This window comes from Nilaparvata lugens, chromosome 4 (assembly GCF_014356525.2).
Source record: "Nilaparvata lugens isolate BPH chromosome 4, ASM1435652v1, whole genome shotgun sequence".
Lineage (NCBI taxonomy): Eukaryota > Metazoa > Arthropoda > Insecta > Hemiptera > Delphacidae > Nilaparvata > Nilaparvata lugens.
Genome location: NC_052507.1, coordinates 3530917 through 3546836, shown reverse-complemented (window position 1 = coordinate 3546836; position 15920 = coordinate 3530917). Strand labels below are relative to the sequence as shown.

General features: G+C 31.6%; 1 protein-coding gene across 3 annotated transcripts in view; it reads left to right on the top strand.

Annotated features, from left to right (window-relative positions):
* Positions 1 to 15920, top strand: part of LOC111044630 (metal transporter CNNM2) — a 45634-nt gene that overhangs the window by 23807 nt on the left and 5907 nt on the right. The window contains exon 7 of one of the 3 annotated variants that reach the window (XM_039425542.1): positions 111 to 200. The exons of the other annotated variants lie outside the window; for them this stretch is intronic. Coding sequence (XP_039281476.1) covers positions 111 to 185 — 75 coding nt within the window. The 3' untranslated portion in view covers positions 186 to 200. Of the gene's footprint in view, positions 1 to 110; positions 201 to 15920 lie in introns of those variants that run through there. 3 annotated transcript variants of the gene reach the window in all.

Genomic DNA, 15920 nt, shown 5'->3' with positions numbered 1-15920 from the left:
GAGTGTGAGTCAATTCTTAGGGTTGAATTTCTATGGTAGTTGATACCATAAACAATGTTCAAATTAATCATAAAATCATAAAATTGACACCAGTTCTCGATCGTTTCCAGAGACCATCCATCCGAAAGAAATGTTTGAAAGCTTCACATTCTGTTAAGTCAATAAACGATGAAATTTTTATTTAAGGTAGCCGATTCATATACATCAAGAGTTTCTAACTTGTCTACACCATGTGCGATTTGATAACATTAGATAGAGTTTGGAAAAAAGACTAATTTTAATTTACTTTTTGTGTAGTTGATATTGTGGTAATTATTCATATTGAATGAAAAAGACTAAGAAATTGACAATTTCTTAGGGCCGGTTTCAGAGCTGGGGATTTAGCCAAGTTCTAGACTTTAACTGGCTTCAAACTCTGGAGTCAGAAAATTGGCTTTCCGAGTCAGAGCGTTAACGTAGTCGAGGACTTTAATAGTCTCTGGAGTTTAGAGATCACGTTAGACCCTGGAGTTTATAATTTCGCTTTCTGAGTGAAGGGCTTATAAGTCCAGGACTTGAATTAGATTCTCGCCTCTTTCCGAGTCAAGGGTTTATCAAAAATCTTTAAGTCCAGGACTTGAAACAGCATGATTCTAAACCCTCGACTGGGGTAGGGTTTAAATTCATGTTCTAGACTTAACTGAACAAACACAATTCAGTTATTATTTTGGAGTAGATAAAAAGCCAAATAGATGTAATGGAATACCTACCTAAATTTTTTGGATTAGTCCATCTAAATTCATAATTTATAGTTTGCAAGTTCAATTTGGAATAAAATTTTATCAGAACTATGCGTAAAAAACTAACCTATTTTACGACTGTGACATAACCTAAAAATGTTCGAGAAAAATAATACAAGGATTGCCCTGGAATTTATATTCCAATCTGAATTTTATTGATCAATGTCATATTCAACATATTAATAATAATAATATAACAATAATAAATTATTCAGTTTTTTCAAATCAAATACGTTTTCAAACTCAATAGCCTAATGAAATGTTTATTCCAAAATCACTGGTTAGGATCAATGATCAATAATAGCATAATGTAAAATGAAATGTTTATTCATTCACCTTTCAAAGGTTTTGCTTTGTATAGGCCTACAAAGAAATCGAAACGTATTTTTACAAAATAGTTTGGAGAGCATGCTCATTTGAATTATCCCGCTGCATTCAGCTGTTTCCGTTTTGCTATTAATAATGCCAACAATACAACAGCAAAATATTGTGAAATTCCCTCATGTTTAGGTGCGTTAATTTCCTGGACTCAAATAAGTTCAGAACTTAATAGACTCCGGAGTTTAGAAGATAAAATCGTGACTCAGAAAGTCAATTTAGACCCGAGCGCTTATTTCAGTCCTGGACTCTGTAAGTCCAGAACTTATAAATCCCGAGCTCGGAAACCGGCCCTGATTGCCGGTTGCACAAAAGCCGGTTAAATTTTAATTCCACGAGAACCAATCAGAGAAGGCGTTTTTGAAAAGATGGCTTCTCTGATTGGCTCTTTTGGAATTAATCACGGTTAAAATTTAACCGGCTTTTGTGCAACAGGGCCTTCGTCTTTTTCATTTACTAATTTAAATCTCAGGCTCGGTTGCACAAAAACCTGTTGAATTTTAATCACAATTAAATCCCACTAGAACCATTCAGAGAAAGCTTTTCCCAAAAGAAGGCTTCACTGGTTAATTCATGCGCTATTTAATCACGATTAATATTGAATAGGCTTTTGTGTAACCGGCACTAAGTGTCTCTAAAATTAATGTGAACTTGTGTATTTTTATTCTCTAAAGTTTCAGTTGGTTTCTTATGTGAATTTGAATGCTTGGGTTGTGCCATGTTTGTATATGTCGTTATATGTTTTTAATTCTATGTGCTTCTGTGGAATCTGTTTTCGGTTATCACAATTCATTTTCCCAGAGTTACAAATGTTGGATCTGATTTACTTTTGGAGAGAAAATTGGGATTCTATAGAAATTATTTGATCTTTTGTAGATTAATCAGTTTCAAATGACGTGTAATTTATGATAAGAATCTTATAAAAATCATCATAATATATTTTGTATCCTAATAAGTTCACAGTATTATCAACTCCCAAAAGATTAAACACTGTATAGTGAGGTCCTTGTTATAATGGCAGTGTTTGGTATTGCTATCCTTGTCTATCATTCAACAAAGCGGATAACGCTATCTCTTTCTCGCTTTGCTCTGTTGCCAGATCGTCTTTTAACAATGTAGAATTATCAATTAATCAACAAAATAGTTCATCTCAATTATGAAATTATTGAAAATATAATATATTGCTCAATAAAATATAATTGATTATTTTAAACGAGAATAAACAGTTGATATTACATCAATACACCTGTATCAGCTACCGTCTATAGAAGGCACTAGCCGTCAGGCTCGCTTCGCTCGCCATATCCGTCTAGCCATGGGGCTCCGCCCCCTGGACCCCCGACTGGATCGTCCAAGAATGAGATCAGCAGGCTCGCTTCGCTCGCCTGCATTTTTCATTTGAGCATTTTTATCATATGTTAGGACAATCCAGTCGGGGGTCCAGACTAAACGTCTGGCTAACGGATATGGCGAGCGAAGCGAGCCTGACGGCTAGTAATATAATATTCCCAGGATTGAAGTAGCAGTGCCCAATCAATTTTTCCGCGATAAATGCATTGAAATCTTCAACTTGGTGCCAACCCAACAAAGTCAACTCAACTTAATGCCAACCTGACAAAATTATTAATTTAGTTGCCAGTTAACAACGGTTTCGAAGAGGTACTCTATCTAGATTATAGTTCTATAGTAACATATGATATGGAAATTACAATTATAATTAAGAGATTGGGAGAAGAAGAATATACATGCTAAAAGACGAACTTTAAGCCCTTAAAAACCACCCTTAGAGTTAAAATATTGCCAAAAGATTTCTTAGTGCGCCTCTAAAGGGCCAACTGAACATACCTACCAAATTTGAACGTTTTTGCCCGGTAGATTTTTAGTTCTGCGAGTGAATGAGTGAGTGAGTCAGTCAGTCAGTCAGTGAGTGAGTGCCATTTCGCTTTTATATATATAGATTGACTAGCCGTCAGGCTCGCTTCGCTCGCCATATCCGTCTAGCCAGGGGGCTCCGCCCCCTGGACCCCCGACTGGATCGTCCAAAAATGAGATCAGCAGGCTCGCTTCGCTCGCCTGCATTTTTCATTTGAGCATTTTTATCATATGTTAGGACAATCCAGTCGGGGGTCCAGACTAAACGTCTGGCTAAATGGATATGGCGAGCGAAGCGAGCCTGACGGCTAATTATATAATATTGCCAGGATTGAAGTAGCAGTGCCCAATCAATTTTTCCGCGATAAATGCATTTAAATCTTCAACTTAGTGCCAACCTAACAAAGTCAACTCAACTAAATGCCAACCTGACAAAATTATAATTTAGTTGCCAGTTAACAACTGTTTCGAAGAGGTACTCTATCTAGATTATAGTTCTTTAGTAACATATGATATGGAAATTTCAATTATAATCAAGAGATGGGGAGAAGAAGAATATACATGCTAAAAGACGAACTTTAAACCCTTAAAAACAACCCTTAGAGTTAAAATATTGCCAAAAGATTTCTTAGTGCGCCTCTAAAGGGCCAACTGAACATACCTACCAAATTTGTACGTTTTTGCCCGGTAGATTTTTAGTTCTGCGAGTGAATGAGTGAGTGAGTCAGTCAGTCAGTCAGTGAGTGAGTGCCATTTCGCTTTTATATAATATATATAGATTACTAGCCGTCAGGCTCGCTTCGCTCGCCATATCCGTCTAGCCAGGGGGCTCCGCCCCCTGGACCCCCGACTGGATCGTCCAAAATGAGATCAGCAGGCTCGCTTCGCTCGCCTGCATTTTTCATTTGAGCATTTTTATCATATGTTAGGACAATCCAGTCGGGGGTCCAGACTAAACGTCTGGCTAAATGGATATGGCGAGCGAAGCGAGCCTGACGGCTAATTATATAATATTGCCAGGATTGAAGTAGCAGTGCCCAATCAATTTTTCCGCGATAAATGCATTTAAATCTTCAACTTAGTGCCAACCTAACAAAGTCAACTCAACTAAATGCCAACCTGACAAAATTATTAATTTAGTTGCCAGTTAACAACTGTTTCGAAGAGGTACTCTATCTAGATTATAGTTCTATAGTAACATATGATATGGAAATTTCAATTATAATTAAGAGATTGGGAGAAGAAGAATATACATGCTAAAAGACGAACTTTAAACCCTTAAAAACAACCCTTAGAGTTAAAATATTGCCAAAAGATTTCTTAGTGCGCCTCTAAAGGGCCAACTGAACATACCTACCAAATTTGAACGTTTTTGCCCGGTAGATTTTCAGTTCTGCGAGTGAGTGAGTGAGTGAGTCAGTCAGTCAGTCAGTCAGTGAGTGAGTGCCATTTCGCTTTTATATAAATATAGATTGATGACAAGACAGAGGTTCGGCAACGTTGTTCTCCTACCTTTCTCCACTGCCATTATAACTTGGACTTCACTATAGCTCTTAAAATCTATGAAAGGGAATTATGTACAATATAGACTTGATAATAGGAAAAGGAATATTATAATACCTGGATAACATACTTGTAAAAGTATGACTTATTTACAAAAAGTATAGTTTCCAAAAATGAATAATTCTTAAATCGGCGCATTTTCTAATAGTACTTAAAATTATTTTCCAAATGGAATATTTTCAAATAACTTCGACTCCCTAATATATAATTGAATTGAATTTATGCAAAAAAATTCAAAAATACATAACTCTACAATTTTTTGTGTAGTTGAGAAGTTGATATTGTGGTAATTATTCATATTGAATGAAAAAGACTAAGAAATTGTCAAAAAACCACTGATTTATTGATAATTAGAAAGACCGGTTTCGGTTATTACACCATTGTCAATCACTGATAAACTGAGATTGACAATGAGACAACTAAACTGATTGACAACTGAGTTTATCAGAGATTGACAATGGTGTAATAACCGAAACCGGTCTTTCTAATTATCAATAAATCAGTGGTTTTTTGACAATTTCTTAGTCTTTTTCATTTAACTCTACAATAAGATTTCTAGAGTATTATTATAATACAGATAAGACAGTAGACCATGAGAGAAAATGTAAATTTAATTTTTGACACTTCCAACATAAAATCCCTTGTGTTTATCAATAGAGACAAAGAACTGTTCCAAATTTCAATTATTTCTTTGAAAATATTCTATTCAACAATCCATAAATAGATGAAATTTATAAAAGGAACGCAACATGGAACACTTTTCTATTATTTTAACAGGCTCATAAAACATCTTTATTTCATTCACAAACAATATAACGTTTTTGTTTTAACGGAAGTTTCATTATCAATCTATCTAAATTTGAAATTCTTTGTTTTATTCTGATTCATAGTTTCAGATTGAAGATTTGGTGTTGAAATTGAAGTGAACATAACCTACATAATATTTGGACGATTTGTGACAAAATCAGGAAATTGAAGAAGTTTTGGGCAATAGCCTGTTTTTTCTTTTCCGACTATTGTATTGTTCGCTCTATCTAAATAAATAAATAAATAAATATAAATTGTTAACCATGATTCAATTTATGCATGTTGGATTCAAGTATAAATCTGTTATTTAGATTACTATAATGATATTCTACTAGAAGATAAATCCACTAAATATACTCATTGATTGAAATTGATCTAATTAACAACTACACTTTTCTGAATTTATTTGTCACAAAAATTCAGATCTATTTGAATATTGAATTGAAATAAATTATCATTTTAAGGTTTTTCTTCATTTAAATAATATTTTGTTAGTCCTATAAAGGAAAATCAATACTGAATATGAAAATATACATCTTATTATAAATCTAATATAGATCTATATTAGCATAAAGAAAAGATATCCTAAGCAGATATCCTATAGTATAGGTCGTTTATGTAACAAATTTCAAGCCGATTACTGTCGACTACTGTCTATTATTACTGTTTTGGCTGGGTGAGATTTTAAGAACGGCACATTTACTTTGTGAACATTTATTTATTTATTTATTTATTTACAATGCAAATGACACTAATGCAATAACATTATAGAAGATGAAATAATAAGGTAGTCCTTGTGCTATTTTTCTTCCAAATTTATAGGTGACAAAGTCCAAGATAAGGTTAGAATTTCATGTGTACAATTTTTATAAAATTTTAGTCCAAAATAAACATGAAAACAAATTTTGAATTTTAGATGACTTGAATTAATAAATTGATAAGTAAGTGTGAGAGACTATCAGCGTCACATAGCTTCACGAAATAGAACTACTATAGTCAGGTCCACGTTATAATGGCAGTGGATAAAGATAGGAGAAAAACGTTGCCGATCCTCTGTCTTATCAATGACTTCTACAGACGGTAGCTGATACAGGTTTATTGATGTTATATTAATTGCTAATTCTCGTTTAAAATAATCAATTATATCTTATCAAGCAATAAATTATATTTCCCAATAATTTCATAATTAAGAAATATTTTGTTAATTAATTATTCATTCTAAATTTTTAAAAGACGTTCTGGCAACAGAGCAAAGCGAGAAGAGATATATTGTTGAATGATAGACTAGGATAGCAATACCATTGCTAATCAAACACTGCCATTATAACGTGGATATCACTATATAGGACTTGGTTAGCAGTGAAATATGGAACATAAACGCCCAAACCATGGGATATCTCTTTATGCTATATTATTTCTCTCTATGGTATTACCACGATTCTGTGAGGTTTGTAAGTTGCTAATTTTATCAAGTTGGAAGCTGGTTTTTCCAAAGACCTTAAAGATGCATAGACTCACATGCAGCGCTAGTGTCGTACTTGGAATTGAAATCGGCCATTGAGGGAGCAACCCATAAGATTATTACATACCAATGCCTTTGTAATATATAGTATTACAAATATATAGATATAATATCTCGTGCTAAAATACCCCAATGGCGGCCTTCAATTTCAAGTAAGAGCTATCATTGGGAAGGCATAGGCATTGTGGGTCTATATCTCTTTAAGGTCTTTGGGTTTTTCTGACAGAAAGAGTGCATTTCGCATGATGTTGTGTCTGTTTTGTAGGGAGGTGGACGGTTATCACTTCCCACATGGTAACAAACAGCTGATCGTAGGCCTGAGGTCAATTGAAGGTCAAGCTCAATCAATTTAGTAATGTTGTTCTGGCTATGAGCAAGCAGCATCTCTAATGAACCCCTTCAACCTTCACTACAGTTGGTGGTTTTTGTTGTGCGATTTGGAGGCAACTAGAATTTTATTTCAACTTATTTTTATTTGTTATCCAAAGAAATTATGGGGCAACTTGATGGTTTTGTGTATGTAATTCTTCCCTTACCTACGATAGTAGTGCGAGGATTGGGATGAAAGAAGTACTCTACACGGACACATTTTCCAATTGTATTTGAGAAAGTATCAATTGTATTTGAGAATAGTCACTTGTAATTGAGATAATGTCAGATGTAAATGAGAATAGTCAATTGTATTTGGGAAGTCATCACATGTAATTTAGAGTAGTGAATTGTGTAAGCACGATCTGGACGGCAGGATAAACCTCCACCAAATATGTAAGCAAGATCTGCCTTCACCGAGTATGTAAGGGTGGGAAAATGAAAAACAAGAAATGATCGTACTGGTTTTTGATAATTAAAACAAAACAATAAATTATTTGTACAAAATTAGAAATATAATTAGAAAATAACGAAATAATAATAAACAGATGAATTTTTCAAGGGCTACTCGCTTGGCTGCTAGTGAAGATTAAATTTGTTGTGTTATGGAAAATTTAAACAATGACTCAGTAGTCACCTACCTTTATAATGGCTTCCCCATTTGGCATCCACTGGTTGAAACGCGACGTTAATTATTAATGAAAAATAAAAAAAAACTGATCTAATGAAGTGGGTTCAGATCCCTTCTATTTAATAATACAATTCTCTTAAACTGCCCGAACTGTGACAGGAAAACTGTATTATAAAACAAGAACAAAATCTATCCCCTTCACCAGAACAGCCGGACTTTTACTCACAATCCTAACGAACGAGCTCACACACCACACAAGTAAAATTTTTGGGTATTAATATATAACTCAGTCAATGCCAAACATGAAGCCATTTCAAATACATATTTTTATCAGTCGCACAAGCGAGCACGTTTGTTATCAAAAACAAAAGAGAAGCTACAATAATTTTGATAACAAATGAAATAAACAATCTTTCTGTCGATGACAAAAACTGTTCAAAGACAAAAACATTGTTCATTAAACTTTCGTAAATTAAAACTCTAAAATCCTGATCAATATGAGATAAATATATGATTCATATATATATGTCCCATGTGACAATTGTATTTGAGAAATCGTCAAATGTAAATGAGAAGATATCAATTGAAAATGAGAAACTTTTCTTATTGACATGTCGTGACTCTTCTGTAGCCTACAGTACAGTTTTGATTTGAGCAGGAAAGGATACTGTACTATGTACACAGTATTCCAATAATTACTACCAAAGGCTTTGCATGGGTACAAATTAATATTTTCAATGTAAAAGTATTTTCCCTGTACTGTTTACGAATGATTTATGAGTATCATTTCTATGTATATATTGGCAACACGACTTTTGTCTCCAAACATTTTGTGAAATATTGCACTTGATGAAGATCAAATTCTCTATGTTTACGGTGCAATTGAACTTATCATCAATCAATAATTCAATCTCTTTTTCAAACAATTCGGAAATTATTCAATGGATTTTGGAGCTAGAAATTTTTTTTTCAAAAATTAAACGTTTTATTAGAATATTAAATATATTCTCATATTATTTTATATGAGTACAGTTATAAAAATATAAGTACTGGAATTACTGGGTTTTTTAAATCATTTACGAATTACAACAACTGACAAGTTCTCGATTTCAAATCATATGTTCTCAAATTGAAATGATAATTTCTCAATTAAAATTCACTATTCTCAATTATTACAAGTGATGACTTCTCAAATCCAATTGACTATTCTCATTTACATCTGACGTTTTCTCAAATACAAATGACTATTCTCAATACATTTGATACTTTCTCAAATACAGTTGGAAAAGATGTAGTTCCCAAATGTACATAAATAAAAATATCTCTACTTTTTCCATGTAAAGTAAATTCGTATAGCTTTGATTGTGGGGAGACCTTGCGGAAGGTTCCACCTCGCCTGAGTATATAGCCGTCAATCGGACTTACGACCGTCATACTTCAGCCGGGCCCGACAATCTAACATGAATCTAGGTGGAAGGGAATTTTAATGTGAAACACGGGAGTATATAATTATGTTTTCTCCCGTTCTACGACAAACTTCCACTTACGGGAGAGATATGTATTATAGTTCCCAAATGTTTTAGTTACAAATATTTCTACTTTTCTAGCCCTATACCATAGGTAAGGAAAGTAGAAATATGTATAATTATGCACATTTGGGAACTAGAGTACATACAGAGTGTTTCAGAGAAACGGGAAATTTTGAAAGTTGAATAATTTCAAGTTGAACAAATCTTTAAATGAAGTTTTTTATATCATTCAATAGTAAAAATAATGCCATTTCAGAATACATAATACCGTAACATTTATTTTTTGAAGATGACATCTTGCAGGTATGTACCTTATCTACGCAAACATTCCTGTAGTCTCTTCATCACATTGTCCATGGTTTGACGTAACATTACAACTGGAATTTGAAATCGCTTCTCCAATCTTGGATTTCAATTCTTCAACAACGGAAGAATTGAAAGCCAAGATTCGAGAAGCAATTTCAAATTCCGATTTCAAACCATGGACAATGTGATGGAGAGACTACAGGATAATTTGCGTAGAAAAGGGATTCACCTGCAAGATATTATCTTCACAAAATAAATGTTACGGTATTATTTATTCTGAAATGGCATTACTTTTACTACCTATTGAATGATTTGAAAAACTCTATTTAAAGATTTGTTTTTCTTTAAATATTATTTAACTTTCAAAACTTCCTGTTTCTCTGAAACACCCTGTATTTCCCCGTATATGAACTTTTGTCGTGGAATGGGAGGAAACGTAAGGTGTGCCGTCCATTGGAACCGATATCGTCCGAACTAGCATCGGCCGAAAACTACCGAACTCGTCCGAACGATCCCCCAACAAAGAAAGGAATAGATAATCGTCCATTGCAACACTCTCATACTTCTGTGCACGGCCGTCTCCGGCCGATCAATTTTTCGATCCGAATTGAATGGGATTTTCCGGCTCTATCCGGCCGAACCAACTAGTCGAGCTGAGACAACAAAGTGTTCCTAACCTAAAATTATTTCACTGTCTTGTTTGTTGAAGAAGTTCTGTTTTATAAAGTTGTAACTATGGACAATAAAAAGTTGATAAGTTTGGTTCAAGAGCATGTTCCATTGTGGGATATTCCAGACAAAAGATATCATCGTCGTGTTGTTCAAAGGAATCTGTGGACAAAGATTGCTCAACAAATAGGATCTGAAGATAAGATTATTATAATGAATAACTAATTTAGTCGATATTTGTTTATTCAGATTTCAAAATCTCAATATAATCATTGTTTATGAAAAATTTTGGTGGCTATGATAGTAGTTAATTCAATAATTGGCAACCAGCCTACTACTGAACTAGACTGACGTAAACGGTTCCAATGGACGACCATAATCGGCCGAATTAACGGCCGGCAGATTCGTCCGATCCAACGGCCGAACGGATCGGTTGAATACGGTTCCAGTGGACGGTTACCATAATTCTGAAACGTAACTTATTCAAATCAGGAGTACACACAACAATTTCATTCCACCTAGATTCATAAAAATGAATTATTTAATATTCTTTCATTATAATTCTTTGCTTCGAAAACGTTTCTACCAATTTAAATTCATACCATGAATATCAAACGAACCCGGTACCCTACAATTCGCTCAATCACTTTTTAAAATTTCATTATTTTAAAATTTCATTATTTTAAAATTTCAATTGTAACTTTGTCATGGGCTGGATTCCCATCAATATCATGTTAGTTATCGTCATCAAGGCATCACATTCCACTCTCTTCTCATCTCACATTTTTGGACATCGTTAGTAATAAAACCATAATAATGATATTCAAAATGTCACAAATTACAATCTCATTTTTTATAGAATTACTAGTATCCTCTGCTATTTCAATTATCTTCTAATTATTAAGTTCTCAATGTGTCACTAATTCAACTCCATTCACGTATTGTATCCAAATCGTACAACAATAACTACCAATTTGTATCTTGAAGCTTATTGTATTTTCAAAGTACCATTTCATCCATTACTCAATTTTCCATCTAATTATTGCGAGTTTTTTTTTTTCGTTTCATCCTCTTTTAATGATGAGGTTACTAAATTGCTCGAGCTTAAGGCTGTGCAAAGGCTAAAAATAAACTTTCTTCTGGTGATATTTTTCAATTTTTCTTTCGATTTGTATATCATGAAGCTATCAAAATGAAAACGTTTTCTCAGGAAATATTTTTTTTTTTCGATCATTACTTTTTGAGATATGAGCGCCTAATGTTTAAATTTTTGGGACAGAACATTTCAAGTACGGTAAGATATAAATCCATGAGATTTAGAGAACAGATTTTTCATGGTATTGTTGATCTAATAAAAGAAAAAATCTGAAAATATCAATTTTTGAGAAAGTTATCCAATTTACTAAAAATAACCAAAAATAACTATTGGTCGAGTCATTTTTGGTAAATTGAATAACTTTCTCAAAAATTGATATTTTCAAAAAAAAAATTGTTTTACTAGATCAACAATACCATGAAGAATCTATCCTCTAAATCTCATGGATTTATCTTTTACCGAACTTGAAATGTACTGTCCCAAAAATTTAAACTTTAAGCTCTCATATCTCAAAAAGTAATGATCAGAAAAAAAAATGTTTTCTTGAGAAAACTTTTTCATTTTGATAGCTTCATGATATACAAATAGAAAAACTTTGAAAAATATCACCAGTAGAAAGTTTATTTTAATATTAATTCATAACTTTAAATCCAAGTCTTTTAGTTTCATTCAATATATTTCAAACATCACCAACACATTTGAAATAAAATAAAAGTTTGAATATTTTGAAGCAAGATCTTGCTTCAAAATATTCAAACTTTTATTATTTAAAATGAATACTAATTCAAATTTTAAAGTAACAAAGTCCATAAGTTTTGAAATCTGGAATTCATTCAAATCTATTTTTTATGGTGATAAATCTGGTGTTGAACTTCAATTATTTTTTCCATAACAAATGGATTACTCTGTACAATTTAAAAATAAATATTAATCCATAACTTTAAATCCAAGTCTTTTAGTTTCATTCAATATATATATATATATTATATATATATATATATATATATATATATATATATATATATATATATTATATATTATATATTAAAAGACTTTGATTTAAAGTTATGAATGAATATTTATTTTTAAATTGTACAGAGTATAATCCATTTGTTATGGAAAAAATAATTGAAGTTCAACACCAGATTTATCACCATAAAACAAAAATGGATTTGGATGAATTCCAGATTTCAGAACTTATGGACTTTGTTAATTCAAAATTTGAATTAGTATTCATTTTCACACTGTGGTGTAATCTATTTTGTATGGAAAAATAATTAGAATTAAAATTCAAAACCAGCTTTATTACCATAAAAATCGATTTTGATGAATTTCATATTTTACAAGGGATGGATTTTGGTACTTTGGAACTTGATAAACTTCTAAGGGCTCTTGTAGATATGCCATACACAGCTCAGCGTGACTTAGTCCTATTCCTCTCTTTTTATGAGAAGATTGCAAAAAACCTCAGCTCATGTTTATCATTTTCATTTTCTTTCATCTTCTAACTATTTTTCGACTCTACATGATTATCTTCAAACTCCTTCTTCTTTCCAAATAAACAACTTGATTTATATTATAAGTTATTCATTACTATCCTATCATTTTTGGACAACCTTGACAATTTTTGTGTAGAACTTCTCTGTAACTATGAACGTTACAAGATTGTATTTTTTCAATAGACAATGCAATTTATTATCCCACTAAACTTTTGAAACATCATTGAAGTCTCTCTAATCATAAAGTAAGGCTTTTACTGATTGTGTTTATGTTGAATATTTTAAAAAGTTTTTAATTTTTGTTGATCTTCAGGTCTTACATTTAAGCTGCGTTTACACCGGAGTTAATAACACGAGTTATTAACTTGACTGAATCGTCAAAAATTTCTCTTGACAAAAGTTAATAACTCATGTTTCTAACTACAGAAAATTCCTTGTTATTAACAAGATCTTTTTATCAATATAATTGACCTCCATATGATTTCATTTAACGAGACTATTCATATGATATAACAGCCAGAATAAAAAGCAAAAAATTGTCTTCAAATTTGAATTGAAACATGTGTGTGATCATTAAAATAATGTCTGATCTAATGTAAATAAATTATAATGCGTTTACACCAGAGTTTAAAACAAACGTTCTCAACATAAGTTAATAACATTTTCTTTTGGCTGCTAGTTTTGTTATCAACAAAAGTTAATAACTTTGTCACGTGTTTCGTCTGCAGCTGTAGTTATTAGGGAACAGCTGTAGTTGTAGGGTAGGGATGCTGGGCGAGGGGGTTGCGGGGAAGATAGTAACCTGTTATTAACAAAAAGTTACCGACTCTCGATGGATAACATAAATCGTGTTAATAACAACGAATTTTCTGTTGAAAACACGAGTTATCAACTTTTTTCAAGAGAATTTTTTGTCGATTCAGTCAAGTTGATGACAACTTTTTATTAATAACTCATGTTATCAACTCCGGTGTAAACGCAACTCAACATGATGTTATTAACTTTTGTAATTAACATCAGTTGATAACAAAAATTTTAAAAACTTGTGTTATTAACTCCGGTGTAAACGCAGCTTTTACTCTCTTATATTCTATTTTTTGTCATTTATGTTTTGTGATATGTGTTCCCTGTTTCATTTATCTTCATCCACTAATACGATGAGAATAATTTTGCAACTGGATTGTTTCTGTCTTTGTTTGTTTTGTTACATCATAAATTATTCATTATAGTATGTTCTTTATTGTCTGTTGGATAATTATTTTATTTTATTTGGGTGAGAACGTGAAAGAGTTTAATTGTGTGTTAACAATACTCTTCAATTGATGAACATTTCCCGTTTAAACACTTATTTTTTCTACCCTTTTAGTTTCTGCTTTATTTATCAATAATCAGCACAGTTTTCTGAACTGTTTTCTAATCTAGCTCTTTCATTCGCTAAATTCAAAAAATACAACAATACTCTTTAATTGATGACTTATACCCTTGAAGTTTCTGCTTAATTTATCAATAACCAGCACAGTTTTCTGAACTGTTTTCTAATCTAGCTCTTTCACATTCCCTTCGCAAAATTAAAAAACAAATACAATAATACTCTTTAATTATTGATGACTTATACCTGTTTAAACACTTTTTTGAACCCTTGAAATTTTTGCTTTATTACTTAATACTTAGCAAAGTTTTCTGAACATTAAGCCTGTCCATTTTTTTTCAAAATTCAAAAAAATACTCATAAACGTCTGACGTGTGTGTTTTCTGAACCTATACTGACTGTAAATTTTAAAATTGTTATTTTCCAAGTAATATTCTCCATTCTTAAGAACAGTGAACCCCTGATTTGGAGTTGAAATGTTTTAATATGTGCGATTCTTTGTCAGTATATAATACAAAATAAACTAGCAATCTAAGCTACTAATCAATTTGCTTTCTATGTTGAAACTGGTCAAAAGGTATAAATATAGCTACCGTATAGATAGAAAAATAAAAATCTTAGTACCTTTTTTGAAATATTTAATCACAAAATATTAAAATATTTCAAAAAAGGGTACTAAGATTTTTATTTTTCTATCTATTTCTATAAAAGTTGCCCTATACAGAAAAGAGATAAATAAATATAGCTATTTATTTGTATTGTCCATTCAAATACTTCACATTAAATCATAATAATTATTATTCATTTATTCGAAAAATCACGCATTATTTATGCTTTTACTATTCCTAAATATTATTTATGTTGACCACAAAGTCATAATTTCAAGTGAAAATCTTGTCTTGCTAATAAAATCCTTTATTTTAAAAACTTACCGTAACTTAATGTTTGATATTATATTTCATATTATTCTTTCTCAATGATAAAACATCAAATTGTGTAACCTTCACAGATAGATAATCAAACCAACTAAATATTAAGATACGTAACATCCTATTTATTCATATGCGATTCGGGTAAAAAAAAAAACAATTTTTCTTTTTTTATTCATGAGCTGGTATAAATTTTCTGCATGACCTGAATGAAATAGTAGGATGAATCTTTCAATAAAATCCTCTTGATCATGAATACATTATTATTGTAGCTGTGTATTCTAAACTAATATTGCAAATAATTTTACAGAACTGTCATCTGCATCCTGTAATCTTTGCATATCTCTTGGTATGACACTAGAAAAATGAAATGTAAAATCTCCAAGTAAATGTAGAATGTTAATTTCTCTTCTATTTTAAGTTACATTTTAATGGTATTTTTGAGTTTTCGATTATCTTTTTTTTCTGAAAATGAAGGAATTAATTCATATTGACTGCCAAGTCCTTTCTTACAAATTATCAATGTATTTACAGATTATTATGAAAAATTAATTCTACAAAAATTTGATCAAATTTAGGTGTTTTCTTCTTGTTTCAAATAT